Source organism: Rosa rugosa, chromosome 2, assembly GCF_958449725.1.
Source record: "Rosa rugosa chromosome 2, drRosRugo1.1, whole genome shotgun sequence".
Taxonomy (NCBI): Eukaryota; Viridiplantae; Streptophyta; class Magnoliopsida; order Rosales; family Rosaceae; genus Rosa; species Rosa rugosa.
In genome coordinates this window covers 70,663,691-70,686,491 of record NC_084821.1, presented here as the reverse complement: position 1 = coordinate 70,686,491, position 22,801 = coordinate 70,663,691, and the positions used below count along the sequence as shown (strand labels likewise).

Here is a 22,801-nt window from a genome sequence, read left to right as displayed (position 1 = left end):
GCTTAACTTATAAATAGCAAAAGATGTTTGGGAAATTTAATAAAGTAACTTATTTTAAAAGTTACACCATTAAGTTGATGCTTCTAGAATTTGGTAAAAAATAAACAGTTTTCATAAACTAAAAGCTACAGCTGCTTATTGTTTAAACTAAGCTATCCAAACTGGGCCTTAGTTGCACTTTTTCACTTTCGGGTTCTTGCAGCTAGCAATATCCCTCAGTAACCAAGTAGCAAGCAGTGTTAGACAAACTAAAGCTTCTCCTGAAATCAAGCCATGAATCTTCTCCATTGAATTACTCATAGGCTATTTTGATATGGTTATAATTAGCTGTAAATATAGTTTAATACTTGTATTGTAACAGCAGCAATTCACTGCTATATATGTGTATCTTTGTAAACAGCAAAATACAGAAAATCAGTTTCTACACAAAGTCTGTTCCTGCAAGATTCACTACTTTTCGCCCCCTCTTCCCTTTCTCAATTTTATATAGAACAATCCCGTAAATTAGAGCAACCCCTCCGCTATATGCCACACTGGATGTTACCAAGGTTTCTGATATAAACTGGCAAGAACTGTACAGGAGATTTCCATTGAAACGGAGTTGGAGCAACACTTGGATCTAATAGAATCCCGAAGATATTAGGATTCTATTGAAAAGGATCAAAACAGAACAAAAGAGGTCTCCTATCATAAATGGGAATTCTTATAGTCCTAGGATAGAGCCTTTATAAATACTCGTTCCGTGAAAACTGAAATAGTACCTGACACGATTCTCTTCATTCTCTTAATTGAATAGAAGCTCTTGCAGTTTGAAGAAAAGGGGAAAGTTTAATAACCTGCAACGCACGCACAGCTCGGCACCATGACAAAATCAAAGCATTTTACTGTTAGGAAGGTAGAAAAGTTTGAGAAGAAAATAACGGAGAGAGGAGCAGTGCCGGAGAAAACTGCCAAAAGGGGGAAGGTCGACTCTGCTATTGGCCCTGTTCCATCAGAAGTTGTGATTTGCTTCATTTGTTGCATAAACAGCATAGTTAATTCGGTCAACTGATTTGCTTTCATTACTATCTGATTGACATCTGGATTAATTATGCTATTAGTTCATCTATACTTAGTTTGCAAAGGCATTAGTGTTATCAAAATTGCATATAACAAGCAAAAGAATATTTGTATATATAATTTTTTTGTAGTTGCCTCTTTTCTGCCTTGGCTTCTTCATCTTTGTTGTCATAGGATCATCTCTGTTTCAGACAATTAGGACTGCTACTAGCGGAGGCCTGGCGTAAATTGGCTTCAACTCGGTCTAAAAATGTAGAAAAATGAAAGCACAGAAAAGAAAATTACTGAAAGAAATTGATTGGCCTCAAATCATTGATTCATAAGAAAAAGAAAGCGCATTATTAAATATATATATATATATATATATATATATATTAATATATATATATATATATATATATATATATATATATATATATATATGTCCAATGCAATAATTCCTACAAAATGTTACAGAACTTTCCCTATTTCATCTGCTCAAATGAGACCGTGAGTTTCTACATACATCAGTAATATATGGCCTTGAAGACAAATATTGAGATTACAGTCCCACCATATTCTGGAAGGGTGGTTCCTTTAATAAGAAACATTACTATTGCTTTATATGAGTAAGTGGGCTCTTTAACTTCTATTTTAAAACATCTCTTAGATCACAAGCAAACATTTCCTTTAGTAATGGGAAAGCCATTGACATATGTTTACACTACAAATATAGTAGCGTTTGGTATTAACTACTAAATGGAACCTTGCTAAAGAAAAAAGATTGAAGATGATAAGGTCAGTTACATCTTGAGGCTATATAAGCCTGAAGATAATTCGATTGTGTAATTAATGAAGAAAAGCAGCAACAAACCCTCGGTCTATTTCCTCTCTACTTGTCCTATGTACTTCTCTTTCCCTTCTTTAACTTTTGTGTTAGTAAAATATATTGCAAACGGTCAGCAACAAATCCTTGTTCTATTTTCTCTGTTAAACTTCCTTTCAAGCTCTTTGCCAGTATTTAAGATTGTGATCCTCGGTTAGGGAAATGTCCAAAACCAGGTACTACTGCTATCTAGGTTTATATTCATCTTCTCACCCTAGGTCTCATAGTTTTATTACTATGGCTGAGCTTAATCCCAAACCCCCCTAGATATAACATTGTGGATTTCACCATCCCAAAGTCCGATTTGGACATTAATGGGGGTATAAAAGGTTCCATGGAATATGGCCTTGAAATAATTTTTTTTAACAAAGGCTCGGTTATTTTCTATGATGACACACTTCTGGCATTCTATCATGGACAGGATACAGTTGGGGAGAGCACCATTCCTGCATTTCATCAGAGGAAGCGATACAGTTTGAGTGGTTGATCATGTGGAGGTGGTCAATCAACACCTTTGGATGGCAATTAGAAACTCCATATTGAATGGAACTGCAGAACTGAAGGTGGCTTTACGAACTCAGCTTCAATACAAAACCTTGGGAAGAAACAGCAAGCATCATGGGGTAAACTTGCAAGCTGTATTACCAATCGGGCCAGATGGCAAGATTTCTGGTAAGAAGAAGAAAATCAAGCTAAAGCGCCATTTTGAGTAAGAAATGGAAGAGCAAGAATAGAGAAAATTTTCGGTTGTTACTTTTATCTTAGATGTTTTTCCTGTAATTTAGTTTATAATATTGTTTTGCTTTCATGTTGAGCTACAAGATACTAGTTGCTTTCATTTTCAACTCAGTAACTTCAGAATTTGGAGTTGGTGGCATGTAAAAGCGAACAGTGTAAAATTTCTTAATTTGCCACCATTATGTCATTTTATTCTTCTTAATCTAATGTTTGTAAAATTGTGGACAGACCCAGTTCCAGTGGCATACATGCATAAAAGCAATACCTTCTGTTATCTACTTTTTTTATTCCTTTCTATATACCCTTTGTCTTTCTTTCTCTATTCTTGCATAGATTTTCTATATGGTCTTTTTGAAGAGGAATATATGCCCAGTTTGATAAAACCTCGTGTTGCAGAAGCAAAGGCCTAAGTCTAGCACAGATATCCAGTCAGCAAAAGTTGATGATGAACTAACAGCTTTACTTTAGCCTTTGCTTCTCATCTTGGCTGACCTATTTTGCCTTTAGCAAATATCCTTCTTAGGCTTTTCAAGTGAACCTATGGGGCATAACCCTGCTCTGGAAGAAAAGAACATATCCAGTTCTAACTTCAGATTGCAAGTAATCGCATTCATATCTCTCAACCGAACTTTCTCTGCAATTACACCACTTTTCTCTCTTCCTTTCAACTCTCATATGGACATTATTTAAAAATCAGATGGCAATCTGTTCCTCATTATTCGGGAAAATGTGCGAAAGCGAAAACAAGCATTTCTATTTGTGTGTCTTAGAAATTTTTGCCCTTTTGGGTCTTCTGGCCTTAGTTCTTTGGCTAAGTTTACGCCCAAAGTCCCCATGTTATACCATTGTGGATATCACCATTCCAAATTCTGATATAGAGAATGGGGCACAGAATGGCTCTATTGTGTATGTTCTTGAGATTGAAAACTCTAACAAAGACTCCAGTATTTTTTATGATACCTCAGTCTTGACGTTCTATTATGGGCAGGATAAAGTTGCAGAGAAAACCATACCACCTTTTCATCAAGGAAGAAGCAAAACCCGTACGGTGATGGATGATATTGATGCCAATCCACAGGTGTGGAGAGCTGTTCGCAATTCAATATCGAATGCAACTGCAGAGTTGAAGGTGACTTTGCTAACTAAGATTAGATACAAAACATGGGGAATCAAGAGTAAACGTCACGGGCAAGACTTGCAAGGTGCGTTACCAATAGGTAAAGACGGCAAGCTTTCTGGTAAGAAGAAGAAAATCAAGCTAAGCCATGCTTCCAAGAAACTGAGGAGGAATAGTCTTAGATTTTGATGTTATATTGTAAACTAATTTACAATATGGTGTTTTATGCTTGTGATTTTTATACTGATAATACCTTCTATTACTTTAAGTATAAGTATCAATTCCGCGCCTCTTTATATTCATATAGTAATAATAAAAGAACAGCATTTATAAGTATACATTGACCAATATCTAATACTTCATGAGTTTCTGCAGTGCATAATGTTGCAGCCAACATACTGCACTATAAGACTATATCACAATTCCTAGATAGTTACCTCCTTGCTAAGCATATATAGTCAAGTTCTTCACAAGCTCATAAATCATAATGACAATAGATGGGTTTAATAGCATAAGGGTGGAACCTGGTTCCTTTCTAGTGATATATATTAAGGGGTTCCGCTATTTAGATGTTCAACTGTAGTTTGGCACTTGTGTTGGTCAGTCGCGGATTGGAACCTGAAAAGAGAAGAAAGTACATTATCTGCATATCAATTCAGTAACATGCGCACAAGTACAGCAATCACCCTGCACCATTAAGAAAGAGCATGTTCATTTCTTTCATTTTTAAGACGATACTTAAAGCTGGGAAGCCACCCTAATCTCCGGGTTCTTTAATTTCCCTCGCCACACAGCTAGGCACACCTGGAAAATTTTGTGTATATTTATATTTTCAACCATACTCCTCAGTCAAATAAAAGACGGGCGGCATGAAAGAATGAGATGACTGTAAACAAGAAAAAGTAACAATTTTGGGCATTTCTAAGTTCTAACAACATCAAACTTCAAAACTGATACGATGCATAATATGATACTCTGTTATCTACTTTTTTTCTATTCCTTTCTATACAGTTATATTTTCCTTCCTTTCTCTATTCCTTTATAGCTTTTTCTCTATTGGTTTTTTTCTTTTTGAAAAGGAATGCCCAGCTAGTATCCCAAGTTCCCAACCATGTATTGCAGAAGCAAAGTCTCAAGTCCAGCACAAATTTCCTGTCAGCAAAGGTTGATGACAAATTAATAGCTTTGCTTTAGTCTTTGCCTTCCTCTCAAGTATAATTTAGCCCCACTCTGGAAGAAAAGAACATAACCTGTTGTAACTTAGATAGAGTAACTGCATTTAATAATCTCGCAAGTGAGTTTCTTAGGGAAAATTAATACACCACTTTACTCTGTTCTCCTTCTCAACTCTCAAATAGACTAAAATCAGGTGTCAATCTGATCCTCATTTGGAGAAATGTGTGAAAGTGAAAAAACGTATTTCCATGCGTGTGTTCTGGAAACTTTGGCCATTCTGGGTTTTCTGGCCTTTTTCCTGTGGCTAATTTTTCACGTGAAATCCCCTAGTTATACCATTGTGGATATCACCATCCCAAAGTCTAGTTTAGAGAATGGGGGTCAGAATGGCTATATTGTATATGCCCTTGAAATTAAAAACTGTAACACATACTACAGTATTTACTATGATACCTCTCTCTTGACGTTCAATTATGGGCAGGATAAAGTTGCAGAGAAAACCATACCTCCTTTTCATCAAGGAACTGGCAGAAGCAGACGGCGTACAGTGATTGATTATATGGATGCCAATCCAAAAGTGTGGAGAGCTGTTCGTAATTCAATATCGAATGCAACTGCAGAATTGAAGGTGACTTTACTAACTAGGATTCGATACAACACATGGGGAAGCAAGAGACATCATGTGCTAGACTTGCAAGGTTTGTTACCAATAGGTAAAGACGGCAAGCTTTCTGGTAAGAAGAAGAAAATCAAGCTAAGATATGCTTCCAAGAAACTGAGGACAAATAGTCTTCGATATTAGGTATTTCATCTAACCTAGTTTACAATATTCTTGATTTTATTTCTGTTCATACCTTCTGTTACTGTAGTAGAAGTATCGCTCCTGAGCTTCTTTTATATTGATATAATGATAAAAAAAAATAAAAAAGCTGCTTAAAATTATTCACCGACCAATATCAAAATAGTTGATGGAGTTTCTATGGCACATAGTAGAGCAGCAAACAAATTGCAGTAGTGACTGTCAGAATTCCTACATGTCACAATACGAGCCTTAGTAGCATAAGGTGATACTAAGGGTTCCGCTTTGTTGATGTCCGACTGTGAATTGCAACTTGTCTTCGCCACTCGCGGATTGGAACCTGAAAAGCAACCAAACTACATTATCCACATATCAATTTAATACCACCTGCAAATGTACAGCAATCACCCTGCACCATTAAGAAGAAATCATTTTCATTTCTTTCATTTTTAAGATGATACTTACAGCTGGGAAGCCACCGTAATCTCCAGGTTCTTTAATGTCCCTTGTGACAAAGCTAGTAGCAGCAAGCCGTACCTGGAAATTCCATGTATTTTTATATTTTCAACCATACTCCTCGGTCAAATAAAGATGGGTGGGCATGAAAAAGAATCAGGTGACTAAAAAAGAGAAAGTAACTGTTTTGGGCATTTCTAACAACAGCACACTGCAAAATTCATATGATACATAAATAGAATACCGCGTTATTAACGAGTCAAGGTCATGAAACTTTAGGCACTCGACTGGCTCTTAGTGCAAATACCTTTGATACAATGGAGACATGGTCACGAACTGCTACCCTTCCTCCCATAGTCACATAGTCTCCTACCCTACAAGAGGAGAAAGAAGACAGTCAATAATTAGCTTTGGCAGATTTTTGAAATATCGTCCAAGCCATTACAATGGAAGTGAATTGTATACCATGGCTTAAAATGAGAAATGAAAATAGGAGAGGGAGAGATAGAACGTACGTCACTGAGCCTGCAATCCCAACTTGACCACAAAGCATGCAATTCTCCCCAATAACTACATTATGACCAATCTGTAAAACCGAGAAAACAGGTTATTGTAGATCCCTGGAAAGTTAACGAAGCAAAGGGCAAAAGCATTTTTTGGCCATGAAAGGCAAAAGTACCTGAACTAAATTATCAATCTTCGAATGATCTCCTACAACTGTATCTCTCCAACTGCATCAACCATGAAAGTCAATTATCAGTATTCAAACTTATACAGAACCAGAGTACAAAGTGTCAACTGCTCCAAAGGGCATAGGTCTTACCTACCCCTGTCAATGCATGTATTTGCACCAATCTCCACACAGTTCCCTATCCTAGCATTCAGCATCTTTGGATGGAGAGAAGAACAAGGAAGAAATACAATAAGATCCTTCCATTTCTACAGTGCTTGAAAATGCAATACATAACCTCTTACACTCCAAAGTACAAAAGGGAAAGAGAAAAATATTACAAAGAAACATCACTAACCTGAGGCTTCTTTAACATATTCCCATGCTCATCCACCATAAACCCAAATCCTACAGTTAACCAACATCCTAGATCAGACAACTGTTCATAACAATCATAACAACATCCGTTATTCAACTTACATCCCAATATGCTTTTATTATGATTTTTTCTTCACTTTCATTAGTTGCATAATATGTATCAAAGCCTACAGTAAAGAGCATTACCATCTTGACCGATGCATGCGCCATTGTGGATTATACACGAATCTCCTATAGTGCAATTACTAAGTGAAACATTGTAGCTGTAGAAATCAGAAACCCAACAACTCCCTCAAAATCAAACAAGTATAGATATAAACAAAACGAAAGTCCAAATTACAGAAAATCTGATCACTACCCTATTTTGGTCGATTGCCCAACTGAAACACCAGGTCCAATAACAGCTCCGGAACCAATACAAACATGTTCACCCACAACGGATTTCGAATGCACAACAGCACCAAACTCCACAAAAGCTGTTGGGTCAATGCTGGCAGACTTGTGAAAAGACCCACCTCCATTAGGCCAGCTTTGGAAATCTTGGGGTTTAGTTCCAACCCCATAATCTAATCTTGCAAAAAACAGAGCATGTGGGCATAAATTGCAAGTAATGCCAAGACTCTAATTAGACATTTTCACAAACAGGTGATGGGTATTACCAGAGGAGTCAGAGGAAGCAATGGAACTGTAACAAGCTCCAAAGCCCAATTGAGACAAGGCTCGAACTTGTTGTGGCGGGTATCCCAATGCAGCCGCAAGTCTTCTAAGCTGGAGTGCCATAACTGAGGAGTGTGATTCAATTGAGGAGGGAAAGTGGGGCACTTCTACTAAAACTCTGTTTGTGTCTGAACCTGAACCAGTTATAGTCGAGTTTGTGTTGGAGGGGCAGTTTGGTCTAGTTCTATTGGGCTTGGCCCAATGCTAAAGTTTTCATCTTTTTGGTCATAGAAGCAAAGTTGGGGGTTTGGAAATTTCAAAGTTGCAGTCTTGGAGATGACAGAGATGAAGAGTTTCACTGAATCTACCATAAAGGTGGGTCCTTTATTGATTTTTTTTCATTCATTAATCACCCATTTAGCCATGGATGTAGTTTTTGTTGTAAAACTAACATAGAAAGTGTTTCAGAAAATGGAGAGAGCTTTGCTTCTAAGAACTTGAGAGAGAGAGAGTTTAGATGCAGATAATAAGTGTAGTATTTTCTGTTTTTCTCCTCATAACATGGATGAGAAATGGACTACATATAGTGGAAGATAGGGAACATGTAGCCTAAAGTCCTCTATAAAACAAGGACCCCTAAAGTCCTCCATAAAACAAGGATTCCTAAAGTCATCCATAAAACATGGAAAGGGTAAGCCTATAACAACATAATGATTTACCCTATATCTATTTACATGATATAGCCATAATGATTTACAACACTCCCCCTTGGATATTTCATGTCAATAGTGTTGCATGGGTTGTGCGCTTCTAAGTTGTCTCATCAAAAACCTTGCCAAGTAATAAAAACCCTGTGGGAAAAAAACAACCTTGGTCGAAGGAGAAAAAGAGCACAACGCGTATGAGTGTGGAGTAGTAATATCACAGCTTCGGAGATAAGTGGAGTCTTCTTATTAGCATCATAAGTAGGTAGTATGTCTACGAGAGGGATGCATTTAGATTTGCTACACCAAAACCTTGCCCGGTAAACCCAGTGGGAGAAACCCGTGGTCGAAGGGAAAAGATGAGCAAATGCATATATGTCAAATCAAAGCATCTTCAGGATGTAGTATAAGTGGGGTGACCATTCTAAAGATGTGCCTCGTTAAAACCTTGCCAGGTAACAAAACCTAGTGGGACAAAATAACCCTGGACGAAGGACGAAAAGAGTACACGATGGTCAAGTGTATATGCTTCGGGATACTCCCCCTGATTTCGACTCCCCCTGAAAATTACATGTTAGGTAATTCAGATAGTTTACGTAGACCAATACCTTGAACATGCTTCTGGAATGTAGACTTTGGTAGTGACTTGGTAAAGAGGTCTGCACGATTATCTTCAGATCGAATCTGCTTGACTTCAATCTTCTGATGCTCCTGTTGTTGCTGATTGAAGAAGAACTTCGGTGCAATATGTTTGGTGTTGTCTCCTTTGATGAAACCCGTCTTCATCTGCTCTATGTAAGCAGCATTATCCTCGTAGATAATGGTTGGTTCATCAGTGGTGGAATGCAGTCCACATGTGCTTCGAACATGCTTTGTAACGGCTCTTAGCCATGTACATTCACATACTGCTTCTTGAAGAGCTAGTATCTCAGCATGATTCGAAGAGGTAGCAACAAGTGTCTATTTCGTAGACCTCCAAGAAATTGCAGTATTCCCAATGGTAAAGACATAACCAGTTTGGGAACGTGCCTTGTGCGGGTCTGATAGATAGTCTATATCAGCATATCCAACAAGGCGAGCATCATTCTGAGGATCAAGGGGGTTTGATCCATTCCTTGATGCGTAGGGATAGAATAAGCCCATATCCGTTGTACCTCTAAGGTAGCGGAAAAATGTCTTTCATGCCATTCCAGTGGCGGCGTGTTGGCGCAGAGCTATATCTAGCTAACAAGTTCACATCGAATGAGATGTCCTATCTAGGGCATTGAGCCAAGTACAATAATGCGCCTATTGCACTTAGATATGAGACTTCTGGTACCAATATCTCTTCGTTATCATCTGCAGGACGATACGGTTCTCTCTAGACTTCAGACGACCATGGGTGTGCTTGCTTTTATCCTCATTAAAGCATCTTAACATCTTCTGGATGTAATTTGGTTGATGGACCAAAATTTCATTTGCACTGTGCTCGGGCTCCAGGTCGAGACAATAATTTGTTCTCCCAAGGCCTTTCATCTCAAATTCCAACTTCAGGTGCTTTGCGGTTTCCTTGATCTCTTCAGGAGTATCGATCAAATTCATGTCATTGACATAGACCGCCACAATTCTAAACTAGGAACTTGTTTCCTTAATAAACACGCATGGGCATAGTTTATTATTCACATATCCCATCCTGAGTAAATATTCACTTAGACGGTTATACCACCTCCGTCTGGATTGTTTCAATCCATAAAGTGAACGCCTCAAAACTAATGGAGAGCGTGTTCCGTGGTCTAGAACTATTTGCATCGGGTATATTAAGTTCTTCAGGAACTTTCAGGTATATTTCTGTATTATGATCCCCCTAGAGATAAGTTATGACCACATTCATAAGCTGCATATTCAGTTTTTCGGAAACTACCAAATTGATAAGGTAGTGGAACGTTATGACGTTCATTACGGGAGAATACGCGTCCTCGTAATCAATCACAGGGCGTTGAGAAAATTCTTGCGCCACTAGACGAGCTTTGTGTATCACAATCTCATTTTTCTCATTACGCTTCCTTATAAATACCCATTTAAATTCTACAGGTTTAACATGGGGAGGTGTAGGAACAACAGGTCCAAAACACCTTTCTCTTTGTCAAGGAATCTAATTTGACCTGGATTGCTTCTTTCCATTTTGGCCAGTCGTCTCTACGTTGACATTATCAACGGAGCGAGGTTCGATGTCATCGCTAGTTATAATTTCGGTAGCTACCGCGAATACAAATATATCATCGATGATAATCTCATTTCGATTCCAAATCTCACTTAAGCATGCATAATTTATCGAGATTTCTCTATTCTCGAGAGTGGGTTCAAATGTTGGAGCGTCCCCTAACGTTGTCTTTTCTAGGACGGACCCATAATCTGGAATTATCTCGTGAGATGGATCAGTTGAGATCGCGATGTCTAGTGGATTCGTTTGTGCTGGTTTTACCCTCTTCCGGGGATAGGAATCCTTCGAACCTAGTGGTCTACCTTGCTTCTGGGCAGGGACATGTGACTGGTTAGCCGCCATGGTCGTACCTCGTCCATCCGGGACAACGCGTCCTACAGGGACATCTATTCTTGCAGGCACATTTGCAGCAGGTATATGTGATCTCGTCACTTTAGCTAGATCAGAGAAAGCGTCTGGCATATTTTGGGCTACACTTTGTAGATCTAGAATTCTCCGCACTTCACTATCGCATTGTGCGGTTCGGGGATCGAGATGAGACATAGTGGAGACACATTCCACGTCAATTCACGTCGTTCATCAGGAACGGTAACGTTCTTATCTCCCCCTAACGGCGGGAAGACTGTCTCATCAAAGTGACAATCTGTAAACTCTCCGGCATTATCAGGTCTTATGGACTTTATGGGATAATCCGAGTGGTGATCCACAATTTCATGATCTGGGCGAGAGTTTAGCAAAAGCAGCATTTTCTTGTGGACAATAGTGTAACATGTGATCACTTTGTCGATACATCAACCACAACCATGAAATATTTAAATTGTCCGCATGGTGGTTGGAAAGGTCCACAAATTTTCCTTGCATTCTGTGCAGAAAAATGGTGTGTGTATATACTAGTCTTTGCACATGATGGTCTAGAGTTTAACATTCCTAACGAGCAAGTTTGGCGTAATGTGTTACTAAACACAGGACCCTTATTCAGAAGGGGATGCCCGTGTGATAAGTTGAGGATACGGTGCATCATACTTTGACCTGGGTGTCCCAAATGGTCATGCCATAGCAAGTAGTTGCTCGAATTGGTTAGCTTCTGGCTAACAAATTTCAATTTCTCCAATATACGCTTCTGGCCGCACATTCAGAGGTTATGCAAAGATATTACACTCATTTTTCTTAGGGGTTTCAACGTGATAAATGTTGGTTCGAATATCCTTAATACTCAATAACATTCTTCTGGAACGTGGAGAATATAAGGCCTCATTAATGGTAAATTCAGTACCATTGGACAACATAAAGTGGGCTTTGCCATAGCCCTCTATCAGGTTGGATTGGCCTGATATGGTTGTCACAGAGGTATGCATGGGCAATAAGTTTGAAACATATCTCCGATCTCGGAGTATGGTGTGCGTAATAGCACTTTTAACCGGACAACAAACTTCCCCACAGAATATGCCTATTCATTTATTTAATTCAATGGATCACATGTATGAATAAGTTTATTGAATTAAATATATTCGAACATAACCACATTTCTATAATCCAAAATAATTGAAAACATAAATCACCAAAATCCGAAGATGTTTCATTCATTAAGATGAAATAGATATGGCACAAGGGGCCAATTATACCCATGTCTTCGAGTTCTAATCCTCGGTATGTTCAGTAACTGCCTGAAAATCCATGATCTCTAGTGTGGAATCGATAGAAAATGACCCTTTAATAAAGTTGGTATTTCGAGTTCTGCGACTGGCGTAATACTCATCTACTGCTTAGGCTATCGCACAACAGGTGCGGGACCAGCAGTCAATTCCTCCACATTGATAACAAAGATCATGCTGATCGATTCTGGTGGCAGCGGGCCGGACCAGTGTTCCTTTCAACTCGGGCTTGCTGAGTTATGGCATCATGGTTCCTACCACGTAGGCCTTGGCCACGTGGAGCCTGATTACATGGCCTCTTGGGCTTTGGCCAAGTGGCAGACGGTCATATGGGCTAATTTCGTTCTGCCAATCATGTCTTGCTTCAAGCAAGAAAATGGTCATTTGATGGTGAAAGTGCTCTTCTAGAGCGACCCAAAGAATCTGTGTATCCTCTTCATCGGATACTCAACTTGGAGTGTTTTCTCCATATGTTTCCTTTGAAAATTATGGCACTCATATTAAAAGCCTCAATGACGACATTGTTAGCATTGATTGTTGATCTCATCTTCTTTGCAGTTAGATGAATTATCACATCTTGAACCACTTTAGATAGTTTCTTCCGGAAACCTCCAAAGAAACAAAGTCAAGTTTGTTGAGATTTGGTATTTCTTACAGGAAAGGAACAAATAATCTTAGTGCTTTGGGTAATATCGTCCATAAGCAACTAATAGGAACTTCAGGTTCTATAACATGGTATGAAAAATCGGATTAAACATGTAAAATCTACTGGTTTTATCATGTGTGGTGAATTTATGAAGGAAACTTCAAGTTTCTTAAATGGCATTATCGAAACTACAAGTTCGATATGTGTATGAACTACTGGTTCATTTAGAACTTCTAGTTCATTAGGTACCTGCATTTTCTACACATATATTCTAGTGCGAAAATTTAGACAAGTAACACAATAATATTGAATAGAGCAAATTGAAATAATATCTCACAAATTGAATAAATGGAAATCACAAATCAATTGAGATATTAATTGCATGCTAGTAATATAACATATTAATTGTCACACAATTATGTGAATAAATGCTTCTGGCAATTAATTACACATATGAAATATGGTGAATTTATTTGCAATAGCCATATTGACATGTACATTGTCTGGGTTCAAATCTCAGTAGAATCAAATCATTTTTCCTTTTATTTGATTCTGCTGGACCAAAGGAATGGGCTTGATAGTGAAGCCTATCGGGCTTAGTCTGCGGGCTTGTGACCCGGCCTTTCATGCGTAATTTAAATGGTGTGTGAGGCCTGCTGGGCTGCTAGGTCCCGCAGAGGGAGAGTGGGCCTGCTGGGCTCAAGCTGGTCTGCCAAGGAATGAAAAGTTATTACTCAACCCTTTTGGTAACTCCAATTAAATACGACCAGGTAAGAGTATGAGGTTTGGGTGGAGCGAGGCTCTCTTAAGTACACAGCCTCATTGTATCTTGCCTAGACATCACATCGAATTGGGTGAGCCTACTTGGAAAGATTCATAATATTTCAGTGTTGTCAAAACTACAGGTTCGATACTATATGTGAACTTCTGGTTCAATATTTATGTATGAAATTTTGGTTCAATGTTTATGTGTGTGAACTTCCGGTTCGTTAAGTACCTGCATTCCGCACATATATATTCTAATGCAAAGAATTTAAGCGGGTAAAATATTTAAATTTAATATGAGCAGGTAACACCACAAAACATTATCATAATAAATAATGAAGGAAAGATGTATCATTATCACAAAGTCCAAACAAGTATATATAGATATTCGTCACAATATACATGAATTGATAGCTAAATTAAAAGCTATTGATTTTCCTCTTTCTTTCCCTTTTTTTTCAATCATGCCAATTATAATGCAAGAGAAATAAGTGTCTCTCATAGAGGATTAAGTTAAACTAGATGCTTCAACAAAAGTCATAAACTGTGACTGCAGTTCCTACTGAACAACAGTCAAAAAACGAACTGAAACACTAAGCAAAACTACCCAGAAAAATATGAAAATTTACAGAGATGTACTAAACATATAAGGACTCCAGCATACAAAATTTGGTGAATTTTGGAGTTGAATTACTATTTTAAATAAATACTGGAACACAGACATCAGAAGGTAAAATGAAACAGTGAAATTGGTTTTTGTTTGGAAAAACCTACTTGGTTGTAGAGCTTGTAGACTGATGTTGATTGAATGATGAACTACCACTTCTCTGCAACCCAATAGTTATTCACCTCTTCTCTTGTCAATCTGCAATCCGAATCCTAGAGCTATTCGTGCTGATAACGTGTTGTAAAACTAACATAGAAAGTGTTTCAGAAAATGGAGAGAGCTTTGCTTCTAAGAACTTGAGAGAGAGAGAGTTTAGATGCAGATAATAAGTGTAGTATTTTCTGTTTTTCTCCTCATAACATGGATGAGAAATGGACTACATATAGTGGAAGATAGGGAACATGTAGCCTAAAGTCCTCTATAAAACAAGGACCCCTAAAGTCCTCCATAAAACAAGGATTCCTAAAGTCATCCATAAAACATGGAAAGGGTAAGCCTATAACAACATAATGATTTACCCTATATCTATTTACATGATATAGCCATAATGATTTACAACAGTTTTTATCTTTATCTTGAATCTTTATCTTGAAGATGTCTTTGTCATTGTTTATTATATTAGGCATCAGCTCAAGTCAATAAGTTTTCAAACTCATACCAATGACTTGGTAAATACAAAGATACAGACTTTCCTGGAAATTATAGCCAATTGAATGCTTAGAAGTCAAGCACTCTGGCCCAGAAATTACTTGACAGAAATACTGGAAAACAATAAGCTAGAGCCAATTGTTTCATTATAAGCTTATATTAATCTGCTGACCAATTAGTATGAATCTTTTGCTTTTGTTGTAAACTTGTAATTGATGATGGTTGTTCATTGTTCATTGTTCAAGAACTGAAAACCAAAATATGTTTCGTTTTCCAGTAATGTTTTTGCTTTGTTCTGTCATCATCTCTCTCTTTTGTGATCTTGCTTATGCTGACCCTCCGTATAAGCTATGCTCAAACACTTCCAACTATTCAGATAATAGTACGTTTGCGAAAAACCTCAACACTCTGCTCAATTCATTACCTTCCAGTGCTTCTGTTTCCAACTTGTACAATACAGCCTTTGGAAATGAGCCAGATAAAGTCTTTGCTCTTTACATGTGCCTCGACTATCTTGATCCCGGTTCCTGTCATGATTGCATAAACATGGCGCAACAAGACATTGTAAACATGTGTCCCAACTCCAAAGAAGCGGTTGTATGGGAGGAGAAGTGTCAACTGCGCTACTCCAATCAAAATTTCTATGTCAGATTGAATGTAGATGACAACATCCCCTTGGCTAACAAGAAGAATATATCAGTTCCTGAAACATTCAAGATAGTTGTGAACAAGATGCTGAGTAACCTCGCTAAGCAGGCGGCTTTTAATCTTTCACTGAACATGTATGCCACTAGTGAAGTACAGTTTCAAGATAAAATGGTATATGCTCTTGTGCAGTGCACTACAGACTTATCTGGGGATGACTGTGATATATGCCTTGTGAGAGCCATAGAAGATGTTTTAAGAGCGTTCTATTTCTCCATCGGTGCGAGACTTCTCAGTCGTAGTTGTTATCTGAGGTATGAGTTTTATCCCTTCTATGACGGGCCAACATCTGAAGCTTCTATTGCTAATAAAAAAGGAGGTAAGTACTTGAAAACAGCGTCTCTGTTTTGACACAAATTGTGCTACTTGTTGTATCTTTCACAAGGGAAATCAATTTTAAACTGCCAATGATTTCTCCGAAATGCAGGCAGGAAAATATGGTTGATCACAATCCTTACAATTGTGTCAGCATGCCTGGGGGTACTACTTGTAGTTTCCTGTGTCTGTCTTGCAATGAGAAAATCGAAGAAAAAAGGTAATGGTTGTTCTGAATTTTACTTCAAACAGCTGATCCCTCTAGTCGTTTTCTGAAGGCAGGTTTCTTTTGTTTGTTCAGGGAATAGAGAAATTTTAGGACAGCATGATTTGTTCCATAAACAAAATGACACAAAAGCTCAGGAGTACCCCTATTTTAGTTTGGCTTCCATACATGCAGCTACTAACAAATTCTCTGAATCAAATAAGCTCGGGGAAGGTGGTTTTGGCCCAGTTTACAAGGTAGGACCATTATTTCACATTTATACTCAGTATACAACTGCATATTTGTATGTAGCATCTGTTTGTTTAGTATTTTCTCGGTGTTGATATAGGAATGTGGTCTTAATTTCTCAGGGTGTACTGAGGGATGGAAAGGAAGTGGCAATCAAGAGGCTCTCAAGCTGTTCCGAGCAAGGTTTGGAGGAATTTACAAATGAGGTTTTACTGATAATGAAACTTCAGCATAAAAATCTTGTCAGGCTCTTAGGTTTCTGTGTTGATGGAGAAGAAAAACTGCTTGTATATGAATATATGCCGAATAGCAGCTTAGATGTCATCCTCTTTGGTTAGTTTTATTTCTCACTCAGGATTTTTTCAAGATATTATTTTTAGATGGATCTTAATCGAGGACTTCTGTGCTTATAATGGGTGGTTAGATTCAACGAAACGTGCACAACTTGATTGGAGCAGACGTGTAAGCATCATTAGTGGTATTGCAAGGGGAATACTTTATTTGCACGAGGACTCTCGACTTAGAATCATCCATAGAGACTTGAAAGCTAGCAATGTGTTGTTGGACAATGAGATGAATCCAAAGATCTCAGATTTTGGCATGGCAAGGATCTTTGCAGGAAGTGAAGAACAAGCTAATACTGGTACAATAGTTGGGACTTAGTAAGTGCTTGATTTCTGAGCTTCCAGTTTATTTTTACTGAAGCAATTAACTGTTGAGCTCCTTTATATAAACTTTCAAATCGTTCCATATGTTGTTCTGTTGCAATGCTTTTGTTTTCATCCCCCAGTTCTGTTTCCAAACCTTTACCATGAATTTTTGTGTTGTAAAAGCGGATATATGGCCCCAGAGTATGCTATGGAGGGACTATATTCTTTCAAGTCCGATGTTTATGGCTTTGGAGTACTCTTGCTTGAGATCATAACTGGGAGAAGGAACACTGGCTTTCATTTACCTAAACGTGCCTCTAGTCTCATAGCTTATGTAAGTTTATTTAACATAAATTTCATAGCTGTTTAGTACTTCCTGAAAGTGATATTGTGTAATGCTTATCCATTGTATGATGATATGCAGGCATGGAAATTATGGGATGAAGGAAAAGGGTTGGAGCTAATTGATCCGTCACTGGTTGGTTCATGTGATCCAGAAGAATTCTTAAGATATCTCCACATTGGTTTGTTGTGTGTTCAAGAAGATGCAAATGACAGGCCAACCATGTCTTCAGTAGTTGTAATGTTGAAAAGCGAAACTGTAAGTCTCACTCAACCTGAAAAACCCGCCTTCAACATGGGAAGATTCACTAATCAGCATACTGAGGGAGGTGCTGATAGTTGCTCAATTAATGGATTAACAGTTTCTTGTATCATGCCTCGGTAACGTAGTTGATTCATGGATGGCATGGAAATTGTAATGCACTGATGCTTTGTCCTACCAGGCACAACTTAAATTGTGTATTTTCTTGCTGTTGACTTTACTTGATCTGTAATCTGTAGTAACTGCAATTATTTAATACAGAACCCTCAGATTGTGAATATTAATCTGATGTAAATTCCAACCTTTGAATTGCAATGGAAGAATGTCTTCTCTTTTGCATCTTCAGTTATAAATGTTAGGGCGTGAAGACTTTTTTGTCCGCTCTCACAGAAAATCCATGCTGATAAATCAAATTTGAGGTAGTTAGCTCCTTAGGCTGCTGAGATCCACGTGTTTGTTTATTATTAAACATTCATAGCACTGCGATAATCTGAAGCCAAGGATCATAGTAATGAACTTGATCCATAGAACTTGAGTTGATCTTATTTGAAATAAGATGATGCTTCTTATTGATAAAATTAAACTTGAATTGCAATTGTCTGACCAACCTGGAATGTGCACTGCGGATGACAACCCAGATTCTTTTCTTCTCCAATTTTTCTTTTCAATTTATTTCTTCTCAACACAAAACCTATAGTATCAGCAATGAAAGCTGAATATATGAACAATAAAACGAGGTGAAAACCTTTTAGCACGGTAAAAGATCCTTTTGAAACATACACAAGTCATTTTAAAATCGGAAAGAGTATTAATATTCTACGAACGATAGTCCGATTCAGAGTCAAAATCCAAGAATTTACAAGGAAATTATTTCACGATTAAATCACAATCTAGTAAAGAAATTGTATGAGACTAGAGAAAATATGGAAACCTGTCAAGCTCTTACTGATATTATTCAACATTAGGATGGATGTATTAACATGGTATTCAGAATGAAGTCAACTTAATCGAAAGAAAAAAAAAATAGTAATTGTTGAAGCATAGTTGCTTGGGCCATAATATGATGTCACTTTAGAGAATCATTTAAAGATATGAAGTACAGTTTTTTAATTTTTTAATTTTTTATTTTTTGTTATCATGAAGGCTACAGGCCGGTAAGTCAAGTCTGCTCTGGTGTGCAACTTGCTATGCTAAGTCGAGCTCTTTCACTAGTAATTTCATAGCTTTTAGTTTCTACTTGAATGTACGTTCAACCAAATAATTAAGTAATATTCAGATAGGAATTGGTCTCTTACAACTGCGAGCTACCTGTTTGTTTCACTAAATCTACTCAAAGATAATGATAGGATGTAATGTAACCAAGGTGCCATAAATATAATCTTTGATTAATCAAGCAAAAGAAAAGGCCATAACTCATAACCCTATGTGCTAATCTTCCAAATACTTAATCCTGCTCTCTATCACAAGGAAGTTTCTTTGCTATTGAATGTTGGAAGTCAAAGCAGCATTTGAGAACTAAGTTTATGAGTCTGTCTTTGCTTCTAATTTGCTATTGGATATGTCTGTGTCCACCGTATTTCCCATTTCTAGAAAATGGATTCACTTCCGGTTATACTTTTCATGATTCTATCACTTTTGTTACCAGCTACCGTTTCTGGTGAAGATCCTCTTTCCACTTTTTGCTCAGCTGATGCCAGTCACTATACTCCTAGCAGCCAATTTGAAAGTAATCTCAAGCAGCTCCTTAAGTCATTGTCATTCAACACTTCCATCTCCGGTGGTTTCTACAACGACACAATTGGCACTAGCCATGACAAAGTCTATGGACAAACGCTTTGTAGATGGGATGTGAACTTCAGAGTTTGTCAGAAATGTGTGAGCGATGCAAGCCAGGAAATCTTCAACAGTTGTAAATCTACAGATGCAATGATCTGGTATGAACTATGTCAAGTTCGCTATTCCTACCAGATGTTCTTTTCGTCGATGTCTTATACTGGGAAGTACCCTGACCAGAATAATCAGCAGAAGAATGTACCAGATGCACATTATTTTGGTGATGTTTTGATGTACTTAATGAGAAACCTCTCCGGAAAGTCTGTGTTTACTCCTCCAAAAAATATGTTTGCAACTGGTGAAATCGAGTTTTCGGGAAATAGAACTATTTATGGTCTGGAACAATGCACCAGAGACATCTCTGAGAGTGATTGCAATAACTGTCTGGTTTCTGCTTTGGAGGATCTTTCATCATGCTGCTCCTCTCATCAAGGTGGAACTGTAGTCAGTAGAAATTGTAATGTGAGGTTTGAGCTCTACCGGTTTTTTAATGACACCTCAAGCAGTCCTTTAATTCATCCATATTCAAAAGGTTAGGGACTTCAAATTTTCTTTTGATAATCCAACTGTTGGCAAAATATTAGACATAATTTGCTTGCAATGCATTGGATATAAATAATATTAGGAATTAATTATATATACATTGCTTGCTTTACATAGAACATACAGCCTATCAGTTCATTTATTATGATTATGGTACTATTAGCAGGGGATGACAGTAAGATTTGGAAGGTGGTGGTTACATGTGCATCAACTATTCTATTTGCAGTTCTAGTTCTACTTTGTGCTGTTCATTTTAGAAGGAAAAAGGGATTAAAACATGTCACAGGTACAAGGATGATGAAAAATGTTGGCTATTCTGAGTTTATGCAGGATTACCTAGCTAGTAAGTTTGTGTCCATTTATATCTTTTTGCAGATGAAGAGAGAAGCGAGCATGTACTATTACATGATCTGGCAAGTCCCACTGAAGTCACAATTACAGAAGAAGGCGTCTTGCTGACTTCTGAGGAGCTGCCATTCGTTGATGTAGCAACTATAAAGATAGCTACAGATGACTTTTCAGATTCCAACAAGCTTGGACAAGGTGGGTTTGGTACTGTTTACAAGGTAATGCTGCTATTTATTATCTTATATTTTTAAATGAGCCAAGTATTAATTGGTATCTGACCCTCACATGCATTTGATCTTTGTGAATATACTGTCAGGGTGTGCTACCAGATGGGAGAGAAGTAGCTGTTAAAAGATTGTCAAGGAAGTCATGGCAAGGCTTGGAGGAGTTTAAAAATGAAGTCATACTCATCGCAAAGCTTCAACACAGAAACCTTGTGCGGCTCTTGGCATGTGGCTTTGAAGGAGAGGAGAAGCTGCTTTTGTATGAGTACATGCCAAATAAAAGCCTTGATACTTTTATCTTTGGTATTGTTAAGCCTACCCATTATACTATATATCATATATTTTCAGCCTTGTATCACATATTTACTTAAACATGTCATGAATTTCAGATTCGCAAAGGCGTGCTGAACTTAGTTGGGAAACATATCACAACATCATTAAAGGAATCGCCAGAGGACTTCTGTATCTTCATGAAGACTCCCGGCTCAGAATCATTCACAGAGATTTAAAGCCCAGCAATGTACTTTTGGACCATGGAATGGTGGCCAAAATTTCAGATTTTGGCATGGCAAGGATATTTTGTGAAAACCAAAACACAGCTAATACTAAAAGAGTTGTAGGAACATAGTGAGTATGCTTCATTTTATCTATTCTTTTTTGTCAATTTTTGGAGTCCTCTAAATGTGATGGAGTAGAGAACAAGCTAACTATTATACTTAATCAGTGGTTACATGGCTCCGGAGTATGCAATGGAGGGTCTATTTTCTGTAAAGTCTGATGTTTTCAGCTTTGGAGTAATCATGCTTGAGATTATTAGTGGGAAAAGAAATAGTAGATTCTACACTGAACATGCCAAGACACTGGCTGCATATGTAAGTTGTTATCTCTACATTGGTTAATATTCAAGTTTTGCTCGATTTTAATTTGCTTAAATAACTGATAGGCATGGAACCTATGGAAGGATGGAAAAGAAGTTGAATTTGTAGAGCCTTGCTTGCTGGAATCATCCCCAACAAAAGAGATTTTGAGATGCATGCACATCGGGCTTTTGTGTGTCCAGGAAGACCCTGAAGAAAGACCAAAAATGTCAGATGTGGTTGTGTTGGTGGGAAGTGATTCAATTGAGCTTCCTGAGCCAAAGAAACCAGCAATATTTGCAGCAAGTAGAATTGCTCCAATTGACGAGTCTACTTCTAGTCCTACTCCGAACGGCCTCACTCTTTCCATCATTTTGCCAAGGTGAATTTGCTCAGTATGTGCAGAGATTGAAAACTGAAAGTTCAAAGCAGGAGATGGATAGTGTCATGTACATAATAGGTAATAAATGGATGCAATAGAAGTTGCAAGTTTTTATGTAGCAACGAGGAGCATTGTAATGTATGCCATAACTTGTAAAGAAAGCCAATTTCCATATTGTTAATATTCAAAAAAAAAATATTCATGGTATGATACTGCAAAATTTATGTCAAGCATTGAATTTATTATTTTTTTTATCAAATACAACAAATTTCCATATCATTTTTCCATATCATTAGTGATGGAAAAAGACACAGAGGATCAGAAATAAGTCAAATAACTGAAAAATTGCTTTAACATCTTTAATTAGAATCAAGATTTTGGCACTCCACAAGGTTTTTGCTTTATGTTGGTCAATGCAAACTAGAGAGTTTTTTTTTTTTTTTGTCAAGTATTATAACTAGAGTTTTGATTGATGAATAATAGGAGCCAAATTATATCTACACAGTTTTCATAGTAGGTCTCTCAAGAATAAAATTAAGGATTACCAAAAAAAAAAAAAAAAGAATAAAATTAAGGTGATTATCTAAATATTTTTACCTATTTGGGTTTGTAACGGTCCACAAAGTCATCCCCAATGGACTTCGACTTCTATTCACATAATGTGAACTCAAGTCTAGGCCCATCTCTGC

At 37.5% G+C, this 22,801-nt stretch overlaps 5 protein-coding genes and 1 pseudogene across 12 annotated transcripts; 5 read left to right on the top strand and 1 right to left on the bottom strand.

Annotated features, from left to right (window-relative positions):
* The first annotated feature begins 862 nt into the window (after window positions 1-862).
* On the top strand, window positions 863-2,872 carry LOC133731437 (uncharacterized; annotated as a pseudogene).
* Window positions 2,873-3,067: 195 nt separating this feature from the next.
* LOC133729838 (uncharacterized) lies at window positions 3,068-4,045 on the top strand. Its single transcript, XM_062157420.1, has one exon. The coding sequence runs from the start codon at window positions 3,360-3,362 to the stop codon at window positions 3,966-3,968; it is 609 nt and encodes a 202-aa protein (XP_062013404.1). The 5' UTR covers window positions 3,068-3,359; the 3' UTR covers window positions 3,969-4,045.
* A 7-nt stretch (window positions 4,046-4,052) lies between these two features.
* On the bottom strand, window positions 4,053-8,193 carry LOC133729837 (probable UDP-3-O-acylglucosamine N-acyltransferase 2, mitochondrial). 5 transcript variants are annotated; one of them, XM_062157415.1, is made up of 12 exons: window positions 7,918-8,193; window positions 7,617-7,824; window positions 7,445-7,521; window positions 7,239-7,288; window positions 7,034-7,149; window positions 6,890-6,941; window positions 6,726-6,796; window positions 6,518-6,584; window positions 6,220-6,291; window positions 5,810-6,094; window positions 5,462-5,686; window positions 4,053-4,583 (listed from the first exon to the last, which is right to left on the bottom strand). In XM_062157415.1, the coding sequence occupies exons 1-10, from the start codon at window positions 8,036-8,038 to the stop codon at window positions 6,026-6,028; spliced, it is 903 nt and encodes a 300-aa protein (XP_062013399.1). In that variant the 5' UTR covers window positions 8,039-8,193; the 3' UTR covers window positions 4,053-4,583; window positions 5,462-5,686; window positions 5,810-6,025. The 5 variants fall into 5 exon arrangements, with proteins under 5 accessions (XP_062013399.1, XP_062013398.1, XP_062013400.1 ...); XM_062157414.1 differs by having other exon boundaries at window positions 4,053-4,397; XM_062157416.1 differs by having other exon boundaries at window positions 4,053-4,397; window positions 5,907-6,094.
* Window positions 5,168-5,816, top strand: LOC133729839 (uncharacterized). The gene has a single exon (XM_062157421.1). The coding sequence runs from the start codon at window positions 5,176-5,178 to the stop codon at window positions 5,755-5,757; it is 582 nt and encodes a 193-aa protein (XP_062013405.1). The 5' UTR covers window positions 5,168-5,175; the 3' UTR covers window positions 5,758-5,816.
* Window positions 8,185-18,258, top strand: LOC133729835 (cysteine-rich receptor-like protein kinase 25). 2 transcript variants are annotated; one of them, XM_062157413.1, is made up of 8 exons: window positions 8,185-8,290; window positions 15,574-16,221; window positions 16,330-16,437; window positions 16,519-16,679; window positions 16,794-17,004; window positions 17,096-17,333; window positions 17,505-17,655; window positions 17,746-18,258. In XM_062157413.1, exons 2-8 carry the CDS (start codon window positions 15,696-15,698, stop codon window positions 18,046-18,048), a joined length of 1,698 nt encoding a protein of 565 aa, XP_062013397.1. In that variant the 5' UTR covers window positions 8,185-8,290; window positions 15,574-15,695; the 3' UTR covers window positions 18,049-18,258. The 2 variants fall into 2 exon arrangements, with proteins under 2 accessions (XP_062013397.1, XP_062013396.1); XM_062157412.1 differs by lacking the exon at window positions 8,185-8,290 and having other exon boundaries at window positions 15,255-16,221.
* A 1,091-nt stretch (window positions 18,259-19,349) lies between these two features.
* Window positions 19,350-22,293, top strand: LOC133729833 (cysteine-rich receptor-like protein kinase 10). Of its 3 annotated transcripts, none has more exons than XM_062157408.1 (7): window positions 19,350-20,290; window positions 20,468-20,587; window positions 20,677-20,867; window positions 20,966-21,176; window positions 21,263-21,500; window positions 21,598-21,745; window positions 21,835-22,293. In XM_062157408.1, the coding sequence occupies exons 1-7, from the start codon at window positions 19,519-19,521 to the stop codon at window positions 22,114-22,116; spliced, it is 1,962 nt and encodes a 653-aa protein (XP_062013392.1). In that variant the 5' UTR covers window positions 19,350-19,518; the 3' UTR covers window positions 22,117-22,293. The 3 variants fall into 3 exon arrangements, with proteins under 3 accessions (XP_062013392.1, XP_062013391.1, XP_062013393.1); XM_062157407.1 differs by having other exon boundaries at window positions 21,817-22,293; XM_062157409.1 differs by lacking the exons at window positions 19,350-20,290; window positions 20,468-20,587 and having other exon boundaries at window positions 20,689-20,844; window positions 21,817-22,293.
* Window positions 22,294-22,801: the final 508 nt, after the last annotated feature.